The sequence below is a fragment of the Passer domesticus genome, chromosome 3 (genome assembly GCF_036417665.1).
Source record: "Passer domesticus isolate bPasDom1 chromosome 3, bPasDom1.hap1, whole genome shotgun sequence".
In the NCBI taxonomy this organism is placed as follows: domain Eukaryota; kingdom Metazoa; phylum Chordata; class Aves; order Passeriformes; family Passeridae; genus Passer; species Passer domesticus.
The window spans coordinates 4,292,355-4,320,142 of record NC_087476.1 but is presented as its reverse complement, the minus strand read 5'-3'; the positions used below and the strand labels follow the sequence as shown (position 1 = coordinate 4,320,142).

At 40.8% G+C, this 27,788-nt stretch overlaps 1 protein-coding gene across 12 annotated transcripts in view; it reads right to left on the bottom strand.

Annotated features, from left to right (window-relative positions):
* PKHD1 (PKHD1 ciliary IPT domain containing fibrocystin/polyductin) overlaps positions 1-27,788 on the bottom strand; it is a 238,684-nt gene that overhangs the window by 91,125 nt on the left and 119,771 nt on the right. For all 12 annotated transcript variants that reach the window (XR_010357918.1, XM_064411623.1, XM_064411625.1 and 9 more), the window contains 6 exons: positions 24,766-24,901; positions 22,620-22,866; positions 13,748-13,925; positions 12,913-13,108; positions 4,341-4,406; positions 2,432-2,551 (listed from right to left, as the gene is read on the bottom strand). Coding sequence is in view for 11 of the 12 variants with exons in the window: in XM_064411623.1 (XP_064267693.1) it covers positions 2,432-2,551; positions 4,341-4,406; positions 12,913-13,108; positions 13,748-13,925; positions 22,620-22,866; positions 24,766-24,901 (943 nt within the window). In the remaining variant the exon portion in view is untranslated. The remainder of the gene's footprint in view (positions 1-2,431; positions 2,552-4,340; positions 4,407-12,912; positions 13,109-13,747; positions 13,926-22,619; positions 22,867-24,765; positions 24,902-27,788) is intronic.

The window sequence follows — 27,788 nt, the reverse complement described above, 5'->3', positions numbered from 1 at the left end:
GAGCCATTCTGAGTTTAGCAGGGTCTGCACAAGCCAGTGGAAAAGGGAAGAGAAACATCCATAAAATGCTACAATTAAACATACATTTTAAAATTGTTGATTTCATTTTAGATTTTGGATCCAAGCAAGGGGCTGGTTTTCTTTGAACTGGAGACTCAAACACTTGTGGCAGCAAAGCAAAGCATGCAAAACGGACAGAAAATTCATCTTGCCTAACTTAATTTGTAATGCATTTATTTGAGCAACAAATCCAGTTCCCTTATCACCTGGTGAGGACCATGACCCTAATTTAAGACCCTGTAATCTGTTGACTCAAATGCCAGTGAATGTCTCAACAACTCCAAACCAGCAGGACTGAAGAGGGAGAGCAGAAATAAAATAGAGAGAGGATGACCAGGAAAGGCAGAGATGAAAGAAAACAGATGGTGTGATGGACAGCTCGTGTTTGTGCTCATGCTTGTGTTCTCAGGATAAAATCAAAGAAAGATTCCAGGAAGGCACTGGAAAGGAGAATAGTTTCTGCACATCAACCAACACACATGTTTACTCTGACAATGAGATTGAAGAGAATATTATACAATCATGAAATATCCTGAGTTGTAAGGGACTCACAAGGATCGCTGAGTTCAGCTCCTGGCCCTGCACAGAACAGCCCCAAGAACTCCACTGTGTGTCTCAGAGTGTGATCCAGACCCTTCCCCAGCATCATTGCCCTTCTCTGGACATGCCCCAGCTCCTCACCTTTGCAAGAAACACAGAAGAGTTTTATTCATTGTGCAGCACAAACTCATCCTTCACCTTCTACTCTCTTGATCTGACCTAAACAACAGAACTCTAAACCCTCAGCCAAACCTATTTATTTATTAATTTTTTATTCACTGCTTCTGTGCAAATTGTGATTTGCCTCTGTGCCTTTTCATATCTGCATCTGACACATGATGGTGAAGACTGGAATGTTGTGGTCTTATGGCAGTAATGGGCTGGTATTGGTGGACCAGTTATCACAGAATCACAGACTCATTAAGTACAACCTGTGACTGACCCCACCTTGTCACCCAGCCCAGAGCACTGAGTGCCACCTCCAGACCTTCCTTGGACTTCTCCACGGATGAGGACTCCAAACATCCCTGGGCAGCCCCTTCCAATGCCTGACCAGCCCTTCCACACAAAAATTCTCCTTTATTTACACTTCAGCTCAATGTAAGTTCCCCCCAAAAGTGAAGAAAAGCAATATTTTTATAAGTACAGGCTTGGGGTTTTTTTAATATTTATCAGAAAATTGAAGATTAAACTAAATATATATTGAAGGTTAATAATAATTCTTAATGTAGCCTTCAATTTTATATCTATAAATATATATATGTGTGTGTGTGTTTGTATATAGATGTATATATGTGGGAGGAGATGTTTGTGTTGGTATTTGGGCATGGAATTTCAGTCATGGTTAGAGTTTATCTTCATTTATATATACATATATATATATGTGTGTGTGTGTGTGTGTGTGTATGTATATATATATGAAATCTTTAATGACACAGGCCTAACCATGACTGAAGCTCCATGTCCAAATACCAACACAAATATTTCCTTCCACAAAAGCCGTAAACCAAAATCAGGTGAGAGAGGAATAGACATGGAGTGATGTTATCCACATTCCACCTTTCCAGAAGTGGGGCTGTGGTAGGCAGAGAGACTTAACTGGTTTCAAAAAAATGAGAAGGAGAGATATCAGGTTCTAGAATATTTCAGGTACATATCCAACAATATTAATTAGAAATTAAATAATTACATCTGGAAAGGAACTAAATCAAAGGAAGGTCAGCTCTTATGTAAAATGGTTATCACAAGCTTTTCTCCAGATTTTATCTCAAATTCCCTAATGCATTTACTGAAATCAATTTTTTGTACAGTAGTGTTGTAAGATGAGCGGGGATATAAATGTAACTGAAGTTCAAATACAGGCTTAAGCTAAAATATCTAGGAGGCATCCACACCAAATGGTTTGATAAATTACCATTGATAAGTAGGAATTTCAACAGAAAAATAAAATGGAAGGTGATGCAGAAATGCAAAATATGATCCTTGCACAAAACACAGAGAGAGATGGGTGAAGAGATGAGCTCTTTGTGAGCTGTGGTTCTGGGCCTTACAAGTTCTCTTCTGAATTAATGTCCCTGTCATACACCAGCTTGAAAGTCAGCATAAGTGCTTGTTTTTGTGTGTATGTGAAAATGGAAAAGAATTATCATTCTCTTCCAAAAACGACATTTTTGTACTGCAGCCTGAGCCACAAGGAACAAATGTGGGGTCCTGCACACACTGGAATGGCCACCAGGGCCAAGGAGCCCATATTGGAACACAAATATAAATCCCAACAGAGGCAGGGCCCAGGACCTCCACAGAAATTAGACACCTTTCCTTCCCCACGTACTTGGCAAGATGATGACATCTTCCCCAGGTCCTGGGATGCTGCCATTGGATCCACCCCAGCCTTTTCCCACACCATTCCACGTCTCTGGGAGTGACCATTTCAAGACAGCACAAGAAGGAACTACAAAACAGAACACATAATGACAGAATTATCATTTTCAGTAGCTGGAAGAATTACTATTTCTTTGATAGGCAAGCATCTGTGACATTAACATCCTCTTTTAGTCACTGCTAACTGTTCTTTGTTATTTTCAACATTTAAAGAAAACAGTTTGATTGAATTCCCAGGGCACAGGAATTTCCATGCTTTCCCAAAGTATGAAGATTTTAAAATAATTAGTGATCAACTCTTAGAAGATTGCTAACATCCAGAAAAGCAATTTTCCCATTCCAAGGGGTGATCAAGACCTGCCTTAGAAAAGCAGCTTGACCAAGACACATAGAGAGTCTTGCCCCTTCTCCAATATTTTTTTTTCAGGTTAATAAAAAAAATAAATAAAATCAAAGCCTTAGGAAAATATTGGAAGAAACTGAGTTCAAAAATGTCAAAAACGCAGCTGATTGACTTGCACTTGTATTTTAGAGAGCTAACTAGCCAGGCTTCATAAATGAACTGCCCCTAAGTTTGTTGTCCCTAAGGAGAGGAAGGGAAGCCTTCAAGGGAAAATCCTGCACACTAAGTTCAGTAAATCCTAGACTAATGCAGGCAGGGCCTCCCTCTGGAGGCCTGTGCAAGCACCTACTTCTGTCCTTCCACTGTAAAGTGAATTTTGGCATTTTTTTCTTGAGGAAAGCTTCTTTGGTGATTGAAAATATAGAAGGAAGCACATGCCTAGGTTTTGGGGGCAAGATCCAGCTCAATAATGTTGTGGTATACAAAAAACCTCTGTTGTCAGCACAGGGAAACACAGAAATTAAACCCATGTCGAGTTCCTTAAGTTTGGGTCTGTCTCTCCAATCACTTGTTTGTTCTGGGTGAACCACCCTGCCAAAATGTCTCTAAACCCTTTTCCCACATAAGTGATTATTGTTAATCACAACATAGTAAGTCAGATTATATGATGCCTTAAGTTTTAGCTTTCACATTTTTCAGATTCTGTTCTGCCTTAGTGTGTGACTCTGAACTTCATATAAAGTGTTAGCAAGTTGTATTCACAGTTTAGTTAAACAAAACAATCCTTTTCCAGCCCGAGAACCAAGGATACCATTGCAACTTCAGCCCCAAATAGTGAAAACAACAGCACATGGAGGAAAGCAATCTGGGAAGATGGGACTTCATAACCCACAGCTGTAATTGGACAGTTAACCCCAATATGTAAATGGACCAAAACTTATAAAAGTGGGAAAATTTATGACCAGTTGTCCATTTTGGGTCCATCTTGGGTCCATCTTGGGTCCATCTTGGACAGAGCCATGGCCGGGCTCCTGTGCTGCCTAAGGTGTATCCTTTGAAGACCTTTCAATCAATTCCTACTTTATTCCTTTAACTCTGTCTAGCCCCTCTTCCAGGTAGCATCTCTAGGCAACAATACCAAAAAATATCAACATTTGGAGGTGTCTCTTGTCTCTGGTATATTTTTCTGTCTGATTCAACATGAAACTAAGCAATAATATCAGACTATGGAGCACTAAAATGCTCTGTAGTCTTACATTTTCCATGACCTTTCTGATCTGCTGTGGTATTTCCCAGGGAAAGTTTATAGTGTTTTATACTGTGGAATCACACATTTATCTCGAGCAATGGTAGATAGGGCTCAATGGAACACCTAAATGAATACCAAGAGCCTCTGTTGGCTTGATAGATGTACAAAATATTGAAGTGAAAGATAGCAATTTACTCATGAAAAAGCCATAAAAAAGAAATTGTGTGACTCCCAGACCAATGTTTTCTGACACAGACTATCACATACCTTGGGTGGGTAAAGCCACTCTTTCCTTCTCTTTCAGTATGACCTCAATTAAGTCAGCTCCTGTGACTGAACACAGAGAATTTTAGGGAATTACAGCAAGGTCTTTCAAATTAACACCCCAAAAAAATAATAAATCAATTTCCACACATGAATTCCTGACAAAATTATAAATTTATTACAAAAAACATTTTCTTTAAGAGCAACTAGACATGTTTTCGAAGCATTTTTTGGTCCTTTTTTTTTATGCATTGAGAAAGGATTAAACAAACACATTTTAATTTACAGATATGGAAGGTCTCAAGACAACTCATTAGAAACAGCTAAAAAGAAAACATTCAACAATCAGAAATTCTAGGCTGGAACTCAAATCTCATTTATCCCACTATAAATCCACAACAGTACCACTCACACAAGCGATATCACACCACTGAATGCATAATGTATTAACTGGCTCAAACAGCGAAATACAGCTTTTGTTTTGTAGTTTCGTTTTGAATTTTTTTTTTTTTTTTTGCCCCCAAAATCTGGTATCTGAAAGAGATGCTTTAATTAGTCAGACTTTATAGACTGGAGACAGGGACCCTGTGTTCTCTGCTGTGAAAAGGGGTCAGCAGCAATTATCACAGTGGTAACCTTTGTGCCCATGTATTGTCAGCAGGAGAAGGGCCAGAATAATGCAAATCAAAGAGGAGCAGGAGAAAGCTGCTTCAGACCCAGCTAAAATCCCACCTCCTCTTCATCTCCTGTGGCATATAAAGGCACTTCCTTTCAGTCACCAGACTGGAACAACTGTAGGTTAAAATAGAAACACTCTGACAAACAAATAAATCTCCTGTCCTCTGCCCAGCCCCTTATGGTGACCCTAAAGTGTTGGTGGAAGATTTTTTTGGGGGGGGGTAAAAGAATTGTATCAATGAAGCCATTGTCATAACTTTTCTCAGTTCCAGAACATGCCTGGAACTTTCCTCTGTGTGCATCAACGCACCATTGGGATTTCATGCCATATTGTAATTTACTTATTTTATCTTTAAACAAGTCTCTGTACTTTTAAATTGTGAAACCCGGCCTTCCCTATCTCTCTCCTTTTCTCCCAGTGCAACTGAGCAAATTTAAAATAACTGAGGTTCATTAATTTTAAGTGTTCAATAAATTAGTATGAATAATCAAAAAACTTGATTCTTTCTGATAATTACTATTTGATGTCAGTTGAAAGCACTCGATTGAGTTAGCAGCATATGCTCCTATGCCAAATGAGGCTTCCATAATTAAATAGAAACCGATTCCATGAGGTTTTTCTCATGTCTGATTAATTAGTAATCAGGTGCCTCAGCCCTGTTCTTCAGTGACACCTTCTCTCCCAACGGTAGCTGGGATCTGATCCATGTATCAGTCAAATCAATCTGCCCCAAACCATCACACAGAGCTCACACTGAACAGCAGCATGCCTTGAGTGGCCACAAGGTGAACATTTGAGGGGAAAAAGATGACATGAAGCTGCTGATTTAAAGCCTCTGACACAGCTCTTGTGGCTTTCAGACAATACATCTGTGTGTATTTTTATGGTTATGGTGTTTTTCCTTCTCACACAGGGCAAAACAGTTGCCAAAGCTGATAAAACAGGGCTAGGAAAAACAAGACAACCAAGCCCTGACACTATTCTTTTTCACCTCAATATATTTTGTGAGATTTGTTTGGTTTGTTTTGTTTGGTTGGTTTTGCCTTTTTTTTTTTTTTTTTTGCTTACTTTTGCAGGCACCAGAGTGAAATCATCTAATTAAGGATGTTTGTATTTTTCAGAGAAAAGCTGTTCTAATTAAATCCTGAGGGGACATAAAACTTGATCAATATGGTGCACAGACCTCATAATGGGGTTCAATCCCCTTATATGGTGAAGAAAGGAACATTAAGACTTAATTCAGTACAGAGTTTTATCATTGCCCTGTCCAGAGTCAGGGCAAAAATAAAAGTTTCTCATATTTGAAGTGTCATCCTACCAGAGAACATGACAATTCAAACCATTATAAGATATTTATACTCTTGACATGAGCATAAGAATCAGGGACACAATTCCCCCCAGAATTCTCATTGAAACTTGTACGATTATTTACATCCTTGTACAATTATTTACATCGATGGGGTGTAAAGTGCATCAGTTGTGAATCAGCAGTTTTTTGTTGCCTTTTCCCATGAATACACCCAAAAACTGATCAAGAAAGATAAAGGCCTTGGGATTAATCAAGGCTACAGTGACACAGTCCTTCTGGTGGTTTTGTTTTGCTGCTGAGTACGTTATCACTGGGTTTTACAGGACAGGAAGAGATACAGGCACTACAGATGAAGGACATCATTAGTAAACATTGAATTAAGGTGACTCTTGGCAAAATGTAGTTATAAGGCTCCAGGGTTTAGTTGTATAAAACCTTTATAAGGCTCATCAATTTTCTGCCTTATTACAGTTCCTCCTGGATGTTTGGGCTGTGGATCATAAATATAGGCCTTCTGGATGATACTGCTGGTAACTTTTCCTGGTTCAGGGCTCCTTGAGTGAACATGAAGGAGGAGCAACTCAGTGTTTTATCAGCTTTGCAGTGACTCGGAATTTTGCCTGTGGATATTAGGAAGGGCTGAAACTAGGATAAATGGCTCCAATAGCCAGACTTACAAATAACAAGCAGCTCCATGCTATTTAACATCAATTGGGCTAACATCCATCACTGGGAAATCAAAACTTTTTAGACAGCACCATCAACAACACAGTGAGACACACCTCTAGAAACTGGAGAACCAGGAGAGGGTGTTTTGTCATCCCCTGTGAGGATCTTCTGCAGGAGATAGCCAGAAGTGTGATATAATGAGGACAATGTGTTAGGGAGAAGAGGTGTAAAAACCCATTTTATATACATATAAATAGCCAGGTACAATTTTATTTTTATATATATATATATATATATATATATATATATATATATATACACACACATATACACATACATATATATGTATATATGTCTTTGGGTTGACGGACACAGATTCTTACTTACAGAAGATTGGCATTTGCATAAAATTCCTCGTGCAGGTGTCACATAATCAAAAAAACATCAACCCTGACAGGATTAAAAGGGCATTTCATCATCTTATTTCTGTAACTGCTGCACTCTCCGGTTTCTCTGCTTCCATGCCAGAAGGACAGGAGCTCACCCACCAGGAGAAGGTTGTTTTGTCTCTTTGTGTCTATTACAAAACTTAAACAACTGAGGGAACGGGGCAGGAGGGACTCAGCCTGGAGAAAAATGAGTCCATGGGAGGATCCTGCTGCTCTCTGCCACTACCTGGTGTGAGATCCTAGCTGGGTGGGTGTTGATCTCTTCTCCCAGGTAATTAGCAAGAGGACAAGAGGAAATGGCCTCAAACTGCACTAGGAGAGTTCAGGTTGGGCATCAGGAAGAATTTCTTTCTTGAAAGGGTGGTTAAGCATTGCTAGAGACTGCCCAGGACATTGGTAGAGTCACCACATCTGGAACAGTTAAAAAAATTACTCAGTGCTCTGGTCTGGGTGACAAGGTGGGGATGGGTCACAGGCTGGACCTGGTGGCCTTGAAGTTCTTTTCCAACATAAATAATTTTATGATTTTATGCTTACAAGGGGCACCTCTTTTCAAAGAACTGACTTGCATTTCATGGAGGTCACTGAGCAGCCCACATCTGGTCAACTGGCCCTCTGAAACAACTGATATGGGTGAGTTTTATCTGGCTGGAAGAAAAGATTTATCCCTGTAAAATCAGTCTCTGTAAAGAATTAACTCCATTCTTCATGTCTTTCACCTAGGATTCTCCTTTGCCCCCAAGCAATAGGGCTGCAGAAAATATCTGTGTTTATTTATTTTCTGTATTTTAATATTAGAAACAAACATTCTTTAGAGTGTTTTTCCTCCTATACAAAGCAATTACAGAAACCCACAGAGCCTAATGGAAGTGAGGTCATTCTTTAGGAATCTAGAAAAGACAATAAGTATAATCAAATTATTTTTTTTAAGAACTATGGAAATTGTAAACCTGCTTCTGACACAGCAGTAATGTGAGGTTCAGCCTTAGGCCCTCTTAACAGCTCACACATGAGCAGCCTGAGCAAAGTCAGCAGGATGACCCATCTGCATAAAAGTTGTGTCTACTGAAAAATGTATTTGGGATAAATAAAAAGTTTGATAATCCTTTCAGTGATGTTTTCAATAACATTTCTGTCCAGCACTTCAAATTTTAGGGAAAAAAAAGCCAAGAGAAATCTGGAGGTGAAGGAAGCCAACACTTTGTTTCATTCAAAAAAAAAATGGTTTAAACATTTCAAAATTGAACTAAAAGGAAACAACATCTCTCTGGTTTTTAGCCAGTTCCAGTATTGCCCAGAGACCTTAACCAAGGAGCAGTACCATGCTGTGGCACCATATGCTGAAATTTGTAACAGACTTAAAAAGCTCATCATGTTATTATTGCAATTTACAAAGGATATTTCTCCTAAAAAATATCCCAGATGTCCCAGTGGGATGCTTCTGTCCACCACTCTTGTTTTAAGTGTTATTTTTTGGGGTTTTTTTTGCTTCAGCGTGGTCATATCATATTTCACTCCCCTGAAATGTGGTTGAGCCACAGCCCATGAGTGTTTCAGAGTCACACCACAATTGCAGGCCCACAGTGACCTTTGAGGATCACTTCTCTTAGCACATAGGGTGCCCCAGAGAAAATCAGGGTGATGCTATGAACCATGTCAAAGCAAAACTGGTGATGTAGAAATGACTGGCATGGGATGTTTCAAGCTCCCTAAGCCTCCCCTTCACCCAGAACCCTCAAGGGACTTGGGGTTACCTGTCCTTTGATGCAGATTCTTTTAAAATGGTCTGAAGAGGTGATTTTTAAAGTGGCTTGGAGGCTGGTTAAGAGAGTTTCATGTATGTAGGAAGCAGTGACTATCTTTGTTAATAGGATCATTGCCCATATAACAGAAACATTCTCCATTACATTAAAAAAACTATTTCCCCCCCCATTCAGCACCCCCTGCATTCTCCTCCAAGCCTAACTTACAGGAATTAGGCTCCCAAGCCTAATTTACAAGACTCCAACCATCAGTGCAACTTAACTCCTTTAATCCCCTCCATACGGTCTATTTTCTTGCCTTTTGTGTTAGACAGATTTTTTTTTTCTTCTAAAGATAAACAAACACTTTGCATGACACCAGGCAGTTTTGGATGGAAGAGGGCATGGAGAAAGCCTGAGCCCAATGCAGACTTCTGGCCAAGGTGGCTTCATTCTGATGCCTGCTTCGTTTGAATAACAATATCTTCTCAGTCACGGCGTTTTCCTTCCCCTTCTCCCCATTTTCTCCCCCATGCAGGCCTGAGTAAAAGGCTGTGTGAATTCAGGAGCCTGCTCATTAATGAGCTGGCATCTGATCCGTATTTACCGACGTTAATTTTTGGATGTAATGCACTCCTGCCACTTCCCCACAGTTTGCCCTAAAAGGCTTTCTGAGGGGCACAAAAGCAGAGGGTCAAAAGTGAGTTGACCCCGGCCAGAATGTACAATTATTGCAAAGAGGTGGTACACCAGCAGCTGTCGAAACCCCACCGACGCGCTTCCAAAAGTTGGAGGATGACTAATATACGCCAGAGCCGCCGACTTTGGGCAGGAAGAATTATGGCCCTCCCGAGCAGCTGCAATAATTGTCTTCCCATTGTCCCCTGGCCCTCCCTCCGCCACCCCCTACAAGTGCCCATTGTGGCCATGGAGTCAAGTGATTTTATGCTCGGGCTGATGCTGTTTGCGCCCAGCTGCCCGAGCGCTGACACACGAGCCTGGAGAAGGGGGACCCGCGTCTGCTAGACGGGGCTGCGACATACCAGACCTTTTACATAAGTCAAACAGGAACAAATGACTCTTTATCAGCCCCTTCTCCCTTTGAAGTGGCGGCTGCTTATAGGCCCTTACAGCTTTTCCTCCTTAGCCCGAGCAAACATCCTCCTTTTGATATGCTACATGCTCATTATCTCTGCCCCATTTAATGATTTTTGATTGAAGGGTGGCAGCGCAGTTGCCAAGAGGGTAGTTAAAGAGGCTCCACGCAGTCAGGACAACAAGAAAGGCTTTCCTTGTGCAGCAGCCTAAATTTGGAGTTTCTTAACAGTGTGTTCTTGTTCTTAGCAGCAGATAAGGGCTGAGCGTGAAATTCTTAATTAAGCAGTAAATAGAGAGTGGGGTGTCAGCAGATGCAGCCTGTAGCCATGGAGACGAGACCAAGTCTGATGAAGGAGGGAGGTAAGACTCAACGCCGGCCCTGGGCTCGGGCATGACTGACAGCTGAAGAATCCGACAAAGCTTGTAAACGGGATTAATTAGTTGGCTAATTATTTCATATATAGCTAAATGTAAATAAAATATTAAAAAAAAAAAAATCTAAAAGAGTCAACTTGCAGAGTTAGGCGGGGAGATGTTCTGAAGGCCAGACCTTCTAGCCCTGTCCTCTCTGGGTGGGTGGGTGGACTGGTGGGGTTTTAAGGCCAGAAGGCACTATTGTGGCAGCTTTCTCTGACCTCCTACAGAGCATGAATCTCACCTCATGAGGTTTCTAATAGCTTCCCCCAGAGCTGGAGCATATTTCCCTGAAACACAGACAAGCATTCTAAGGACCTTGAGTGATGGAAAGTCCATCAATCTGCTCTGCTGGCTAATTATCCTCACCTTCTCAGCCTGCACAGTGGAGAGAAGGAGAGAAATCCCACACCAGGGCCAGGAATCTGCTTTGTTTCAAACTTTTACCTTACACCGACAGCATAGATATTAGGTACCCAACACTGAATTATGGATCTCACTCCTATAAAAGTCCTCGCAGAAAATGTTCACAGCATGAATTATACATGTTAGGTGTTTTCATAAATTTCCTCTTGTGTGTGTTGTATTATTGCTTCTCTAGTAAAATGAGGAACCACAACAAGCTCTTTGTGTAATAAAAATCAAGATGAAAGTAAGGCAAGAGAAGGACAGGAAAGTATCTGTGATGCAAGAGTGACATATACCAGCCAGACCACTTTTGGCCCAGTCTTCCCAAGACTCTCATCTCCTCTATTTTCAACAGCAGAGACCAAGCTACAGATGCCATTCTCTGAGCTTTCCTCTACTGCTCTGACAGTGCAAAACAGGATATGCAAACTGAAATGCAATCACCGTTTATATTTGAAGGAACAAGTTTATGCTGTTAGTAAACAGAAATAATAAAACATTTTTCTTCTTTCAGTAAATACTTTACATGATCTCTGGTAAGGTTTAGACAAAATAGCTAAATTTACAGTAGCCAATTTACACTTAAACTGTATCTAAATAGGGCCAGGATGCAGACCTAAGACCAGGACCCCAATAATCTACATGGTTGTAATGCTGGCCAAATTCCTGGCACAGCTTTGGCCTAAACCAGGCAGACTCCCAGATGGTGACCAGTACACCAGTAGACTTTGGGATTTAGCAAGCACAGGGATATTTTATATTTTGAAGCCTGGGTACATCCAGCCCATTTTTAGAGCTAAAATGTTAAACACAAGCTTTGCTGTGACAGTGGCTGAAGGACCAGAGGGGGACACAGCAAGTGTGATCCTCAGACTGAGATTAAGGTTTGGGCTTCCCCACTTCTCCACAAATGTGGTTTTCCACACTGGTTGATTTTCACTGTTGCCAGACCAAGCACATTCCAGGTGTGTTTTCCTCTCCACTGTCACAATGATTGTTCTAAAGCTATCCTACATGAGACAGCCATTGGCATGCCATCTCAGTAGTCCAAAATCAAGGGAATTTCATTACATTTAATGGAACAGAAGAAAAAATAATCTGTTAAAATGAAAGTCATCATATTTACTTTCCTTGTATGAGTCATGAAGGAGAAGATAATCTTCTCAAAGACACCAAAATATATTTGTGATTTCTAGTTCTGCTGCTATTAATAAAGGCAATGATCATTACCTTGCCTTTGACATATAGAGCTTAGATATTTATAAAATTATTTACTTGAGAAGGGGTATTATGGAAAATGTCCATTTCTTAAAAAAAAATTTCCACCACTCTCCATGATCTCATGTACAAAGTCACATAGGCAAACATTTAAGATGTCTTTGGAAGTTTCCAGCCCTAGAAAAAATTCTCTCCCAGTAATCTTACCGCCTTCAATGGGCTCAGCCTAGCACGATGACCATGTTTTTTATTAATGATATCTGTCATGTAGGAGCAGCTGACAGCAGAGGTCATTGGTGGAATTTAATGCCATTACCACTCAAAAAAGCCAACTCAAATACAGCTGATGTGACATTACCCACTATTTATGGCCTGTTCCTTTTGTTCTAGGTCAGGCATCAGACAGATCAGTTAGGGGTGGACCTGATGTGCACTTACATATTTGATCAGCATTTTGAAGGACCTCTCTCTTACTGAAAGGCCACTGAAAGCTGGCCTTGAGTAGATTTGGGGTTTAAATTAACGAGGCATCAGCTCTGTCACCATTCTTGATCACAAATGTAGATTGCAACCCCCACACTGCACTTACCCAGATAGGTGAACTTCCCCAGCTTGCTGTCAAGATGCCAATCACAGCTCCTGTGTTGTCCATACGAAGGCACCAACTGGAGTGGCTGTCCCCTCCTTGTCCCACAGGACACCACAGCCTCAAGATGGGCAGGAAGATCCCTGTGTTCCACCAGCAGGTAATTCCCAGCCTTGAAGTTGCTAAATGTCACTGAATACTGGAGAGAGGGAACCAAAAGAAACATGCCTGAGTCTGTGATTAGAGCTCCATGGAGTGCAGCATAAAGGGGTAAGAAGGATAATGCTCCTCACAGGCAATATGTGTTGGAAACAGGAAAAGAGATTAAAAACTAAGCAGGAGGTGATGGTAAATTTAGAAAAAAATCAATTCCCCTCATCACTTTTGAAAGGTGAGGAGAATCAATGTCTTCTGAAAATTGCTTCAACATTTAAGGCAGTAAAAAAAACTGTTGGTTCCTAAGCACCACACTGAATTTTCACCTAAGACATCCAAAATCATCAAGTGTCCATGGCCAGGTGAGATGGGGCTTAGAGCAACCTGGTCTAGTGGAAGGTGTCCCTATCTATGGCAGGGGATGGAACTGGATGAGCTTTAAGGACTTTTCCAACCCAAACCATTCCATGATTCCATTACCTTTTTGTTCCAGGTGACTACTGAGAGTTTATCTAAGAGATAAGTGAGAGCTTATCAGTCATCTTATCTGAGCCTATAAATTCAGAGAGACTTTCTCACTGCACTTAACTCTATTTTATTTCTCTCTGTTCGTCCAAAGAGATGAAAGCATGATTATCTCTTCCAGATATAATTTTGAAATTATAAAACCTTCCCGTGTTACCTGGAGCTGTTTGCTGACCGAAGGGTTGTCAAATGTCAGCGTGTAAGTCTCTTTATCCAAGAGAAGAACCATCCAGCCATACAGGTTTGATAAAGTATCAGGGACATAATTGACTGTGTTTGACTTATTCCTACTGTCAGTCACGGTTAAATTATAGGGAATGTCAGGAGCATCTTTTCTGCAGGAAAGAAAAAAAAAAAACAAACCAACAAGTTATTACATTTTTGCATTGAACTCTGTTATTTTGCAACCTGTACAGTTCTATTTTTATTTGAATTACAGCAGCTGTACTGGATCTCCCTTAGAATGTGTCTCCATTTTTGTAATTATTTATAAATACCATAAGAAACAACATTTTGTCCCAAGTGCTGTAAAAAGAGAAAGAGAAAAAGAGAGATGCAGCATGGAGGAGTAAAGGAAGAGGAAGAGAGCAGAGCAGATTTAACAGAGTACCAACTTCTAAATTGGCAGAGTATTTTCCCTCTGCCAGACTCATGGGACTCAGGTTCAACTTTTAGGGTCTTCATGAAATTTGGTGGAGTCTTCTTATTAGCCTCAGCCCAGGCTGGGTGGGGTTTGGAGTAACCTGGTTCTGGTGGAAAGTGTCCCTGCCCATGGCAGGGATTTGGAATAAAGTGATATTTAGGGTCCCTTCCAACCCAAAGCATTCTGTGGTTTTGTGATTATTCACTCCCATTTGAGTGGTCAAAAAGTTTCAAAAAAGTCCTGTGTAATTCAAAGAGCTGTTCTCTGCCTGCTCCTGTGGACTGTTTAAATCCTTCACAAAATTGGTGAACTTTTAGTACAGCAGTTCTTATGAGCAACCAAGTGAGAAGTCAAGCCCCTTTTTCACTAGAACTTGGCACTCCTAATTTCTGACCAGTCTAGTCAGGAGAAAAAGCCCTTACTGAACAGATCAACATTAACACTGATATCATGAGGGGTCATAAACCCTTTAGATTTGAGGTTGCAGTAGACTCCTCTCAGTTCTGGCATTTAAGCTAACAATAAGCTTTAAAAATCCCCTCTTTTAAGCATCCCTTGAATAATTTTTCTTAATATTTGAAGCATTACCTTACAACTACACATCCCAGCATATTATCTAACCTCTCAGCCTGGATATGGCTTTATGGCTTACTAACCCAAAACAGTGCTAAAACTTGCGTCGTCCTGAAATTTGCCTGTATTTGTAGTTTTTGGTTGGATTGTTGCTTTTTTTTTTTCCCCACGTGCTTTGGAGATGATGCAAAGTCACCAGAGCAGTCATCCCAGATGTATTTTTCTTTTATCTTTTAAAATCAGTGGGGTTTTTTGTTGTTTTTTTTTTTTTGTTTGTTTGTTTGGTTTGTTTTGTTTTGTTTTGTTTTGGTGGGGGTTTTTTTGGGGGTTTTTTTGTGGGTTTTTTTTTTTTTTTTTTTTTTGTTATTCTAGTGTCTGTCACTTTGTCAAAGCACTTTCTGGTTACCCAGAAACATTCAGCTGAGAAGCAGCAGTGGTAAAGCAAAGTGTGAATCAGCAAAGGATCACTCAACCAGAAGATATTGGCAGACCAATGAAACTGGAAGGAGTTTATAAGGCTTAAACAGCTTTTGTACCGCTAATAAACCTCCTGTTATGGGCATTAACTGGACCAGGATATTAGGCTGCTAATTAAGCAAGTAAATGACAACAAGCACATTATTGCCACAGCTATCAGCACCTGCACAGGTATTCTAGCAGCAGAAGAACACCACACATAATGCAAAACTCTCTTGCACATCAGAAGGAGCCTTACTGAGTTGTAAAGATGCCCAATGTCGTAGCAAATGACAGAGACTCAGACTCATCCTCTCTACAACATTAATTTACATGGTTTTACTCTTTATTTATTTTCATTTTCATTGCCAGAGGATTCTGAAGAGAACAGCTTGAATCACTTTTACTGGGGGACTCTCCCCAGTACTTACAGGAGAAGTAAAGATAAAGAAACCTTGGAAGGAACAGTCCTGCTAGGGTATAAGTCTGACCCGTTAGAAGGTTAGGTGGCAATTCCACACCAGCCATGTAGATCCAATAGCTAGTGAATGGGAATGTGAATTCACTAACTAGTGAATTAAATGTGAATCCATTTATGTTGGAGACCAATATTTAGAAGAGCCCAAATAAATATTTTAAAATGCATAGCAAACTTCCAGATGGCTACAGTTAAGTGAAATATATCTTTTCCTGTGTGTCTACTTTTAACAGACAAGTTATAGAATCATAGAATCTTTTAAGTTTGAAAAGATCTCTGAGATCATTGAGTCCATCCAGAAACCCAACACTGCCAAGGCCACCTCTAAACCATGTCCTGAAATGCCACATTTACATGTGTTTTAAATCCCTCCAGGCATGGAGACTTAACTCTGTTTTTAGACAGTTATGAGCACCACTGCCCCACAAAGCCCATTTCAATGCCTGACCTCCTTTGCCATGAGGAAACTCTTTCTAATATTCAATCCAAACTTCTCCTGGTGCATCTTGGGGCCAGGTACTCTTGTCTCCTGCCTTGTTCTCTAGAAGCAAAGCCTGACCACATCCCCACACCCCATAGCTGCCCCTTCCTGTCAGGGAGTTGTGCAGAGCCACAAGGTCGCCCCTGAGCCTCCTTTTCTCCAGGCTGAGCCCCTTTCCCAGCTCCCTCAGCCCCTCCTGGTGCTCCAGCCCCTTCCCCAGCTCTGTTCTCTTCCCCGGACACGCTCCAGCCCCTCAATGTCCTTCTTGTCATAAGGGTCCCAGTGCTGTCCCCAGCACTGGAGGTGCCCCAGCAGTGCCAGCACAGGGGACAGCACTGCCCTGGCCCTGCTGCCACCCCAGAGCTGGCACAGCCCAGGTGCCTTTGGCCTCTTGCCCACCTGGGCACAGCTGGCTCATGTTCAGCTGAAAGCCTGTTCATGACCCAGGAGGGAAAAGGAGCAAGAGATAACTTCTGACCTGGAATCTCCAGTGTTTTCTTGGCCTGGAATTTTGTGTCCTTGTCTTTTACATGCATTGCTTGAGGTGTTGCCACCCATAAATTCATTTCCAACTCCTGACAGGCTGCCCACAACCAAACCAAAAATTTGGGGAGCCCAGAAAGCTTCTCAGCTCAGTGTACAAGTTAACTGGTGCAAGGACACGATAAGCCTGAGATACACTCCCCTGAAAGGATGTCAGTGTGTTGTTTTTTCACCTCCATGCCAAAAAGGCACCAAAATGGAAGTACCCTACTAATGGAATTACCAGCCACAATTAGCACCATTTCCATTTGCCCTAAATAGCCAGTGATTTCACTGTGCCCTAAATAGCCACCAATCTACCTCTCTTTAATGCTAATGAAGTAGAAGAGCGCTGGCACACCACGAGTATTTCTAATTCAGAGGATCTGAGGGAGCCTGCACGCATCATTAACGTGGAGAGCTTCATTATCAGAGGAGAGCCTTCCCCTGAACTTCTCCTGGCTTTATTTGAAAGAAACTAGGAGGCAATGGTCTTAATGCAATATTAACCCTCCCTTTAAACTGCTGGAAGCCTTTACAAACTGTAAGGGGGAAAAAAGGATGACTCATTGTAAAGGCTGTATTTTTTATATCGAAGCAGGTTTCAATTAAGGAGCAATTTGCTTTAGAAATATGGCAGGATTACAGGATAGGGCTTTACAGTCTGAGCCACAATTCACCAATTGTGACTGTATAAACTGTTATATAATTTAGCTCAAATGCATTGTGCAGAACTGCTCGACAGATATGGGCCACAAAGGATTTGTTAAGCCAATCAACAACATGGAGTAGAACAAATATTAACTCTCCTGTTTATGTTTACCATTAACTTATTTATCCTAAGGGTCCATATCTGTGTGTACGAAGGCAGGCGCTCTGTTTAGCTCTAAATGCTTTCTGTTTGTGTAATAATCCATTATGATTATCCCTCTTCAAAAACAGGAAACAATTTAGCATTGAACTTCAAATGGGACACCAAATGTTTATACCAAAAGTCCATGTTTATTGTTGGCCAAAGGGAGGCTAATTCAAAATTATAACCATATCAAATACTTTACAGGTTTGATCTTGGGCCCCAGACCAGTTCACTTTATTTTAATTGCCAAGAACTAAGAATTTTCAGCTGTTTTCAGTAAATGTGTGTATCTTTGTTGAGACACCAAGCTCATTATTCAAATCTGTCTTTTATTATGAATCCTTAGTAGCAGTGATTTTTTTTCATGCACGAGTCTTTTAGGAAATAACCAGATCTTTGACCCTGATCCTGAGTCACCACCATGGGCTGAATTTTAAGTAAAAGAAGAATTGAAATGGTTTCCCAAGAATAGAAAGGGTTGTGACTGACAAGCCAAGATGGATTCATTCGGAGTAGAATTTCAGTTTGCTTCCCCTGACTTCCAAAATTCCTGGTGTTCTTAAAACATTTCCCCAGATCCTACAGTTTACAAGCTGGTATTTTCAGGAAAACTAAAATCAGATAGAAATCCTGAGCTGGAAAGTGGTTGGTAAACAAACAGTTCAAATGTCTGCAGTGCTAGTATAGCAAACACCAGAGGAGGACTGCTTGTTCACTCTGCTTTTCCCACATCAGGTAGAGCTCTGAACAGTCCCTGGAAGTGTCCAATACCAGGTTGGACAGGGCTTGGAACAACCTGGGGTAGTGGAAGGTGTCCCTGCCCATAGCAGGGGGTGGAACAAAATGATCTTTAAGGTCCCTTCTAACCCAAACCATTCTTTGATTTTAGGATCAATATCTTGGTTATTACAGGGAGTCCCAGCTGATGCACCTGGCTCTGATCTATCCAGGCCATAAGAAGCATCCAACAGACTTGCCAGATTTCTCCTTGCCAGGAAAGAAAGCTTAGGGCCAGCAAACATTGCCTTAATATTAAATTTATCTCCCTGCACTTAGAAATACTTTAGATGATGGTCAAGCTGAAGGAGAAGTCTTGAAGAAATATCTTGTCTTGAATACTCATAACAATGTGCAGGACCTGGCTTTGCTAGCCATACCCCTGACTGCAGGGTGAATGGAAAGGTCCTCCACTGGGAAACAAATTTCTCTTGGTGGGATGTCTGAAATGCCAGAAATGCAGCAGAGTAAAAGCTGAATCTCTAAAGATGAGCTGATGAATTTAACTGAGCAGTCAACAATTTAATATTTGCCTTCCATGTTACATCACAGGAGCCCTCAGAGGATGGGATAAGTGACCATGTAAGCTGCCCCCTGTGTGGGGAGACACATGGCCAGAGACTGACTGAGGACATTGAGAGATGAATCATGATTTTTCATGGTTTTCGAGGGTGTTTCACAGCAGGGAGATGTTCAGCTGAAGGCACCACAGAGAGTAAATATCAAAGAAAAAGCAAAACTAGAGTAACCATCTGAACTTTTTTCATTATTCAAAGACACAGAGGTAGGGGGACACCAACCCATCAGCAGTGGCTGGGTTTGCAGCAGAAATGCATCACACAGAGAGGATGTGAGAGATGATTTAGGAATGAAACCTAAAAAGTTAATCTTTTGCTCTGCAGCAGAAGAGGGAGACAATAAAAGGCTTGAACCACAAGACTGGTGCTGAGCAAGTCCAAGGCTTCCCCAGTGAGAAAAGGAAAGCAAATTAGAAGGACCAAGAGGGAAACTCCCTTTTGGCAGGCGCAGCCACCGATGTTTGGAGTCCCCTTCGCCGCAAGGTGCTGCCAGGCTGCAGATTATTCTAATGCTCTCCTCTTGTAAAAATTATGCATAATGTGAAGAAACTTTGAAAGTCACTTAATCATGTTATGACAATTTTTTAATGAAAATTTGTTTTAATATTAATAGAGATTCATAGTTTCATGATAATATGGGTAGCGGTGGCATTTGGAGCAGCCGTTTCTAGCCTGCAGCCATGCTGTGCTGTGCCATAGCATAAGCTGTGCTTCAGACTACTCAATAACTTTCTCACATATAAATTTATAAAGACTTTTATAAGCTCCAATTACATTTTTAAAAGACATAAAACCCCTCTTTAAAGTGTGCTTACGTGACACATTAGTTTAACTTTCAACTGGACTTTGTGAAGAAGGGTTTTGTTACAGCAGTGGTAGCTTGGAAATGGATCCCCATTTCCCTGGAAGTTGTTGAGTGAGGTAGTTCAGAACAGAGAGTCACAAAATGTTAAAGATAGTAGTTCTCCTTTCCAGAAAAGAGCTTCCATACTTTAACAAAACACTTTTTTCTCCCAAATAAGTGGTTTATTTTGGGGAAAAGTGTCAATACAACACATGCATCCTAGTAAATTAAACAGCACAAAGATAAACAGTCAATTGCCTGCATTGTATCATAAATAATTGAAATTGTTCCAGACATTCTTTTAGCTGGCACCAAACAGTCCTATCCCTGACAGGCAGGGGTTCTTCCCTAAAGGTTAGTGCTGATGCAACATCCCTGATATTTTGGAGACTGAGATGGTTAAAAATATGGCCATGTGCATGTCCTTGCCAGTTGCTCTCAGGGTTAGGGATTGATCCTGAGGTTTTTGAGATGGAGGGTGCCATACTAGGTCTCCCCTCTTAAAATCCATTATTTGCCTCAACCTTCAAGATTTTTGGAGCTGGAATCCCATCCCTGAAATTCAGGATAAGTGAAAACACCCACCATCTCAAGCCTTTCATGCTTTTTTTTTTTGAGGAGCATAGAAAATTCACATTGCAGACCTGACAGGTCTCATATTCTATGGCCTGGTACAGCACAATAGAAAGATTTCTTCCAGAGAGATTTTTAACCCTTTTCTTGTCAGAAACTAAAGAAAGCCAAGCAACAGTGCTTTTGTGTTTTCATTGAGGTGATATGGATCCAAGAGGAACTTCTTAGGAATTTTTTCCTGTCACTCACCTATCTTTATTCTCTTTACTCAACCTCTGCCAATTGCTTCTAGTCATGTTTTGCTGTATTAATCCCAAACTATTTCTTTTTTATTGCAAACACTCTCCAAATGCATCTGGATAAAATTCACCCATTCTCCTTCTCCCACCCCCTCATCCTCTGGTCATGCTGTAGATATTTTAATGACTTTTACTCTTCATCCCCTCCAGCTCCTTTTACTCCCCATCCTGGTCCTCTCCCAGGTTACTTTTGGAGCTCTATCTGAGCAAAGCCTCCCTGACTCACCACACCCATTTGGCTGGATCTGAAAGTCTTTCAGCTTCACATGACGGTGATTTGGCTGCTGGGAGCTGCTGAGGAGAGAGGATCTGGAAGCAGCACAGAGAGGATGCTCATGGTCCCTTGGGTTACTCTGCTGAGCACACAGTCCTCAGGAGGACATGCTAACATCTGGCTCCTCCTTCTCAGACTGCCAAGGATCTTTTACGTAAATTGACTCCCAGCTCATGCAGACAAATAAAAAGGAGCTAAATAAATACTTGCTTGAAATAAAACCTTAATTGAGAAGTCATTGATATGACTAATCATTGAATCCTGGAATGATTTTGATTGGAAGGGACCTTAAAGCTCATTTAGTTCCAACCCCCTGCCATAGGGAGAGACACCTTCTATTAGACCAGGTTGCTCCAATCCCTGTCTAACCTAGTCTTGAGCACTTCCAGGGAAATTCTTGTGCAATTTACTGGGAAGACAAAATTTAGGTCTGGTTAATTCTTCCAGAGTTAACAGCAATGGTACAGATGAACTGCTTGTGCTTGTTCCTTATCCACCTTTTAATGCCAGGAGAAACAAGGCGTATTCAATATCTTAACTGCCATGAATTATTAACAATTGCATTGTGGCAGTATCCAAAAGGGCCCAAATCACTCTACAGGCAACATTTAGAGAAGCTACATCCACCCACACAGCATCAGCCCAAATATCTTGCAGTCCATTTCATCAAGGTAAACAGAGACTAGAAAGGAAATTAATTTCCCCAAGACTTCATAGTTAACTGCTTAGGAAAGACATCTTTCCTAAGGTGTCTTTTTTTTATTTTGCTTTCTACCCAGTATTCTTTTAGTTACATATGAATAACTCCGAGCTCTTAAATTTTTGTAGACTTTTGGTTTCATTATGAGACACAGTAATCGCATGCAAAGCCTCCAGGTAACTCAAAGTCTTATAGTTTTCTCCTTCAATGGAAAAGCTGATTCGTTTTTTTTCTGTTTGGGAAGGGTTGGGGTTTTTCTCCTCCTACTTCTAAAACATTAATTATGAGGCAGACATGAATAATTAACAGCCCTCTGACAGAGCACTTCAAGATTTCTGCTTGTGTACTACTAACCTGAGACAGCAAAAAATGGATAATTGTTTAGATTTTTACTTCAACAGGAGAGTGAAATACTGAGCAGGGGACTGGGAAGGGAAGATGAGCATGGGAAGAAAAGCAGGAGTGATGTTTAGATCTCTAAAAGTATTTTTCACCCTTTTTCTTATGTCAGAAATTTGGAAGTGTGATAGAAATGTTGGCAGTTCTTGGCTGAACAGCATTCCTCCACTGGATCCCCTTAGCTGCCAGCTGGGGAAAGGCAGGGAAAATTCCAGCTTGGGGAGACATGTGAACTGGGAGAGAACTGGGAGTTGTACAACCACCAAAGCTGATGGGAATGACCTGGCTGAACCCCAGGACTGGATTATTATTAGAATTCTTTCCAATTTCCCATGCTATCAGTGTGAATGCCAGAGCTGACACAACATCTCCAGGAGATCCTTGTCCTTCTGCCATGGAGTGACAGGCCATGGGAGGCAGCACAGCAGATTCAGAGATGCCACTGCTCAGGCTTTAGACCTGGTTTAGGACCAAGCAAAGAGGCAGAATTCCTGGGACTGAGCTCAGACCAGCAGCAATCTCAGAACAACACACAAAAGCAAAATCCACATTTTGGGAGGTGGAACAATTACTTACAAATGAAGATCCATACGGTGGAAAACAAGGTCACTGTCACAGACACTGCCACCAGAAGCTTGGCTGAAGTTGGCACTGGCTGTGCAAGATGCTGCCAGGATATCTGTGGAAGGCAGGATGTGACTTCCCTTCTGTCCCGTGGTGGAGCCATCAAGGTCCTCAAGGATGGCAGAGTGAGGGAAGGGGAAGGACACTTGGAAAGGGGAATTGGTGAACCTCAGATGTTCAGCTGTCACTGTAAAGCCACCTGTGGGTGACAAGCAGCAAAAAAAGCAAAATGGTCACCTCATGTAATGGGCCTGAAGACAACTCTCTGGAGTAAAAGAGGCCAACTTCATTCCACCTTGCCTTTGAAAAAATATCTGATGAGTCACAAAAATGGGGAGATCCAGGAAAATAAATGGAGATGGTTGTAGGAATAGCTATTGCTGTGCCAGACCAAACCTGCCCAGTACCCTGCTGTAACTGTGGTTCAGACTCATCTGATCCAGGTACTGCTTTTGGTCCTACCAGCAGCTACTCAGTGACTCCAAACATTTATTCACAGTCCCCACAGCCAAAATTACAGTGACTCTTACAGATCCTGTCTGCCTTTTTCTTTAGAGGTGAGTACATGGTGTAAATGCTCTTGACTCTTTTGCATATTTGCAGCACCTGGCAGAATAAAGCCTAGGCTGAATAGTGAGTCTGGAGGACTTTTTCACTACTGAAACATAGAAAGCTACAAAAAAGTTGAATACTCATGCAGGCTAAAATTTACGAGCACATTAATATTTACAAAAATGTCAGAAAATCATTGCCTCATGGACTGTAACAAGTCAGCTTTGGCAGGAGTGCCCTACAACATGGGTTACTATTTGACAGTCCTATTCCCAGTTTTTTCCCTGACTAAGCTGGATTTTACTATTCCTCCTGTCCTTTGATCTCATCTCCTGAAATCTTCTTTTCTTTTAATGTATTGTTATTGTAGGGCAGTCTTTTATTTATATATAAATACATTTTATTACAATACAAAAGGCAATTGCATTTGGAACATTCTTCAAAGAGCCTTTGAGTACCTCTTCAAAGCTCAGAAGGATGCTTAGTTTACACATTATCTTAGGCAAATTCACCTCAAGTTTAGGCTGGTAAGCAGTTTGGTGAAATTCTGTGAGGTTGTGTCACAGCTTTTAAAGAAATCATCACTCTTGAAATTTTACCTCTCAAAATGAAGATGCAGAAACAAGGCAGTGCATAAAACCCGTTTCCACTGAGAAAACTGTATTGTTGGGAAGGATGAAAGTTTGACAAGAAAGTCTCACAGATATGTATGCTTAGAAGAAAGATTTTTGAATGTAGAAGCTGAGGAAGGAATAGAGATGGAAGCAAGTTTTGATATAGAAGAAAAGAATTGCTGAGCCAGTCTTACTGGATAACCAAGGAGGCAAAGGGTATGTTAGTTAGAAGGGGGTTTTTATGACTTAGAACAAAGGATAAACCCACCTCAAACAAGAAGATGTTTTTACCAGGCAGAAAGATAGCACAGGCAAACAAGTCAGCAAATGTTGCAAGTAGAAAAAAGGTCTCAGAATTTTCCACTGCAAGAAAACTGAAGAACAACTTCTAGCTTAAACTGTAATGTACTAACATTTAGTGATTGGAGAATACTAACATGAATATGGTAATTGTATTAGTTATGATAGGCTATAGATAAAAGTTAAGGTATAGATTGGTTCTACTGTATTAAGATGCTCGGCAAAGAAAAGTATATAATGCATTTGTAACCTAAACTAAGGGTCTCCAGGCCTGCCTGCAGCTGCAGCTGACAGCTGTAGGCTCAGGCTCTGTCGCCCACGACCCTGGACTGCTCTAACATCTTGCATGGAATAAACTGGATGTTGGAAGAGCCGCCTGGAGTCCCGCATCTCTCATTTAGGCTCTTACACTGTATCAGTGCAGAAATCAGACTACGTTTGTCTTAAAATAAATGCAATATATGGCTTCAACTGAGTGATGAAGCCACATCCAGAAAGACTGGGGAGAACCTGAAATCTCAGCCCGTGCAGAGGAGTTATCAATGATCATCTGTGAAAACTATGAATAGGAGTAATGGGAGGGGAAGCTAGGGATTTGGGAATCCTGAGAAATAAATATAAGTCAGACTCACCCTGCCCTTGGTAACAGCCAGAACAAGTCCTGATCGCTGTGCAAGTGTTCACATCAAAGTTCCTGAAAGCTGTGTTGGAGATGAGGAGCTGGTATCTTTTGGGAGTCCTTAGTCCTGCAGACATACAGGTCCTATCCTGAAATGAAGAAATGAAGAAAACATCACCATGTGAATCATAGAGTCTTAGAATGGTCTGGGTTGGAAAGGACTTTAAAAGTCACCTCATTCCAACTGCCTGCCATGGCAGGAACATCTTCCAAAAGACCAGGTTGCTTCAAGTCCTGCCTAACCTGGCCATGAATATTTCCAGAAATGGAGAATCCAGGATGCAGCAGCTGGGAATGCAAGAGTGTGACTGCCCATAATTGTGGAGTTTAAAGGACAGATGTAAGCTATTGTTTGGAAAATTCTGACAACATCCATCTAATTCCCCACTTGTAGCAGGTGATAGCATCATTTTTTAGGGCAGCTTGTTGCCCTTTGTTAAGTTGTTGCATAGTAGTTATGATTGGACGTTCCCTGGGGAGAAAGAATCCACCAAAAAGCCACAGTGAGTGGATTTTTACATCCTCATTTCACTTTACCTTTTTTGTCCAGCAAGTGCGAATTTTTCCTGCTCTGCAAACATGACTATTCTTATTTTTGTTCTAAGAAAAATCTGAGCACTGAAATTCGAAGGGATTTTGTGTGATTTGGCATGGGGACACACTCAAGCCAGGCTCTCTGAAAAGCTCTAGAGGACTTCAGGGTCTATTAGAACTTAAAAAGACAGAAAGCAAGAACAAAAGCCACGGGAGATGAAAAACACAATCAACAAACTGGATTTTGGAGTGATTGTAGTCCACAGCACAGTGGAAGTGTACAACCCTCTGCCCAACTCTCTTGGAAACAGGCTGGAAATAAAGATGTACTTAGAGTTAGTGAGCAGCCTGGAGGAAGAAGGGCTGGCAGAAGTCTGTGATACTGTTTCTGAGGCCAATGAATACTTGTAGAATATATCTCAAAAGCCATAGTAAAGAATCAATCAAGAAATCCACTCTGTGTGGAAACACCTGCAATTGAAAGGAAAGAATGTAATGGACTCTTATAAGTAGATTATTACTTCAAAGAGAAGGTGCTATCTTCAGTCTTTGTAAGACACAGTAGTTTCATCAGCTGTTTTATTCTGAGGCCAAAACATCAGGAGTGATAGTCCTGGTCCTTGGGCCATCCTATTCCAAGTCACTGCTAAGCAGAAATCCCTGGTTTCTGGTAATAAATTGCTCAGAAAGTCACTATTGGCTTTTTTCTTACTTCTGATTCTTCCACCCCACCTAATTTTCTATATTTTAAAATTAATTAATTTTATTTAAACAAATAGCAAATAGACCAGTGTGAGACAATAATTCCTCCCTTGTGTGTCTCAGAACTCTTGCTTTTTCCAGGAAGAAAGGCTTCTCCTTAAACAGTCCCACAAACACAATGAGTTGCTTAATGAGAACATGGAGGAAGCTTTCTGAATGTCTTGGAAGTTAAAAAAAAACCTTTAACTTGGCTTTTGCCAGTCCTGGATTTAGCCCTGTCACTAATGGTTCAATGGGTCAAAGTCCCAACCTTTCAATCTTGTTTTAAAAAACACTTTTTTCCAAAAAGTGGAAGTGCTAACAGAGAGGAATATCAAGGTTCACATTAAAATAATGTCACAAGGTTTTAATTTATATTAGAGACATCATTATTAAAGGGAGAATTACATACATTAAGATGTAAATTATGACAAGGAGGCTCTTATCATGAGATAATCAAAGATAATCCCTTCCCTGAGGTACTGCAAGAAACAAGGCACAGCATGAGTGCCTCTAAATCTCTCAGCAAGTACAACACTGGAGTTTTTCCATGGATCCTGCAAAGCAAAAGCAAAGACATCCACCCCCTGGTGTCAGAGAAACTCACTGGGACATCACTGGGACACTGCAAGGTTGGACAGGTGAAGACAGAATTTTATCTGAACTATCTACTTAGAACAGACCTGCCAAGGAGGTTCCTTTCTGTGAGCTTCTAAAGAAAACTCATTTAAAATACTTTTATTTCTGCCAGTCAGAGAGAAAATTAATTTAATGAACAATAGAGAACTGAGCAGGGGAAAAAAAAAAAGACTTTAAAATCATGAACAAGCAGCTGCGGCCAGTTGTAACTAAAATTCCATTGTTATCTATGTTATTAATCTGTTAACAACCTGGTAGCACCCAAAGGACTTCGTCCAGCTGCCTAAAGAAATAGTGGAAGAAGAACATATTTACTGCATAAATAAAATTACATTTTGTTGGTATTTTTCATTCTCAAGTAAAAAAATAACACTCTGTGTTCCAGGTAGACCAATAATACTGAGAGAGAGCTGAGGAAACCAAAGTGTTAACAAGGATAGAAACCAAAGCTGATGTTCCCCCTCAGTATTCTCAAATCACTAAACTAAATCCACTTGTGCATAGTTAAATGGTGCTAAATGCAAAAGGTGTATAGGAATTTTTGTTAGAAAAGTTTGGTTAAAGAAAAATTATTATTTCTCTCAAAAAGTCAGGTTTGGTGAAATTTCAAGCTTTTTCTGAGACCATATCAATCCTGGAAAAAAATATGAGTAGGAAAAAAATTTGCACTTGTCATGCTAAGATCCTTCAGCTTTTTGTGTTTGTGATTTTGCATTCATTTTTTGAATGTTATTTTAGAAAGAATATATAGGATTATGCCTTATAGTGGAAAATTTTATAGTAGTTTCTAATGAAAATAGAAAAACCAGAGACCTTGTTTCAAATTTGCTTAAAAATCTTAAAATCTTCCATGCTGAAAGGAAAAGATATTGGGAAAAAACACCAAAAACCTGTAGAACTGTTTTGGTTGGAAAAGCCCTGTAAGAACATGGAGCCCAACCATCAACCCAACACTGCCAAGGCCAACACTAAACAATGTCCCGAAGTGCCAGCATCTACATGGCTTTAAAAACCCTCCAAGTGATTCCACTACTGCCCTAGGCAGTCTGTCCCAACACTTGA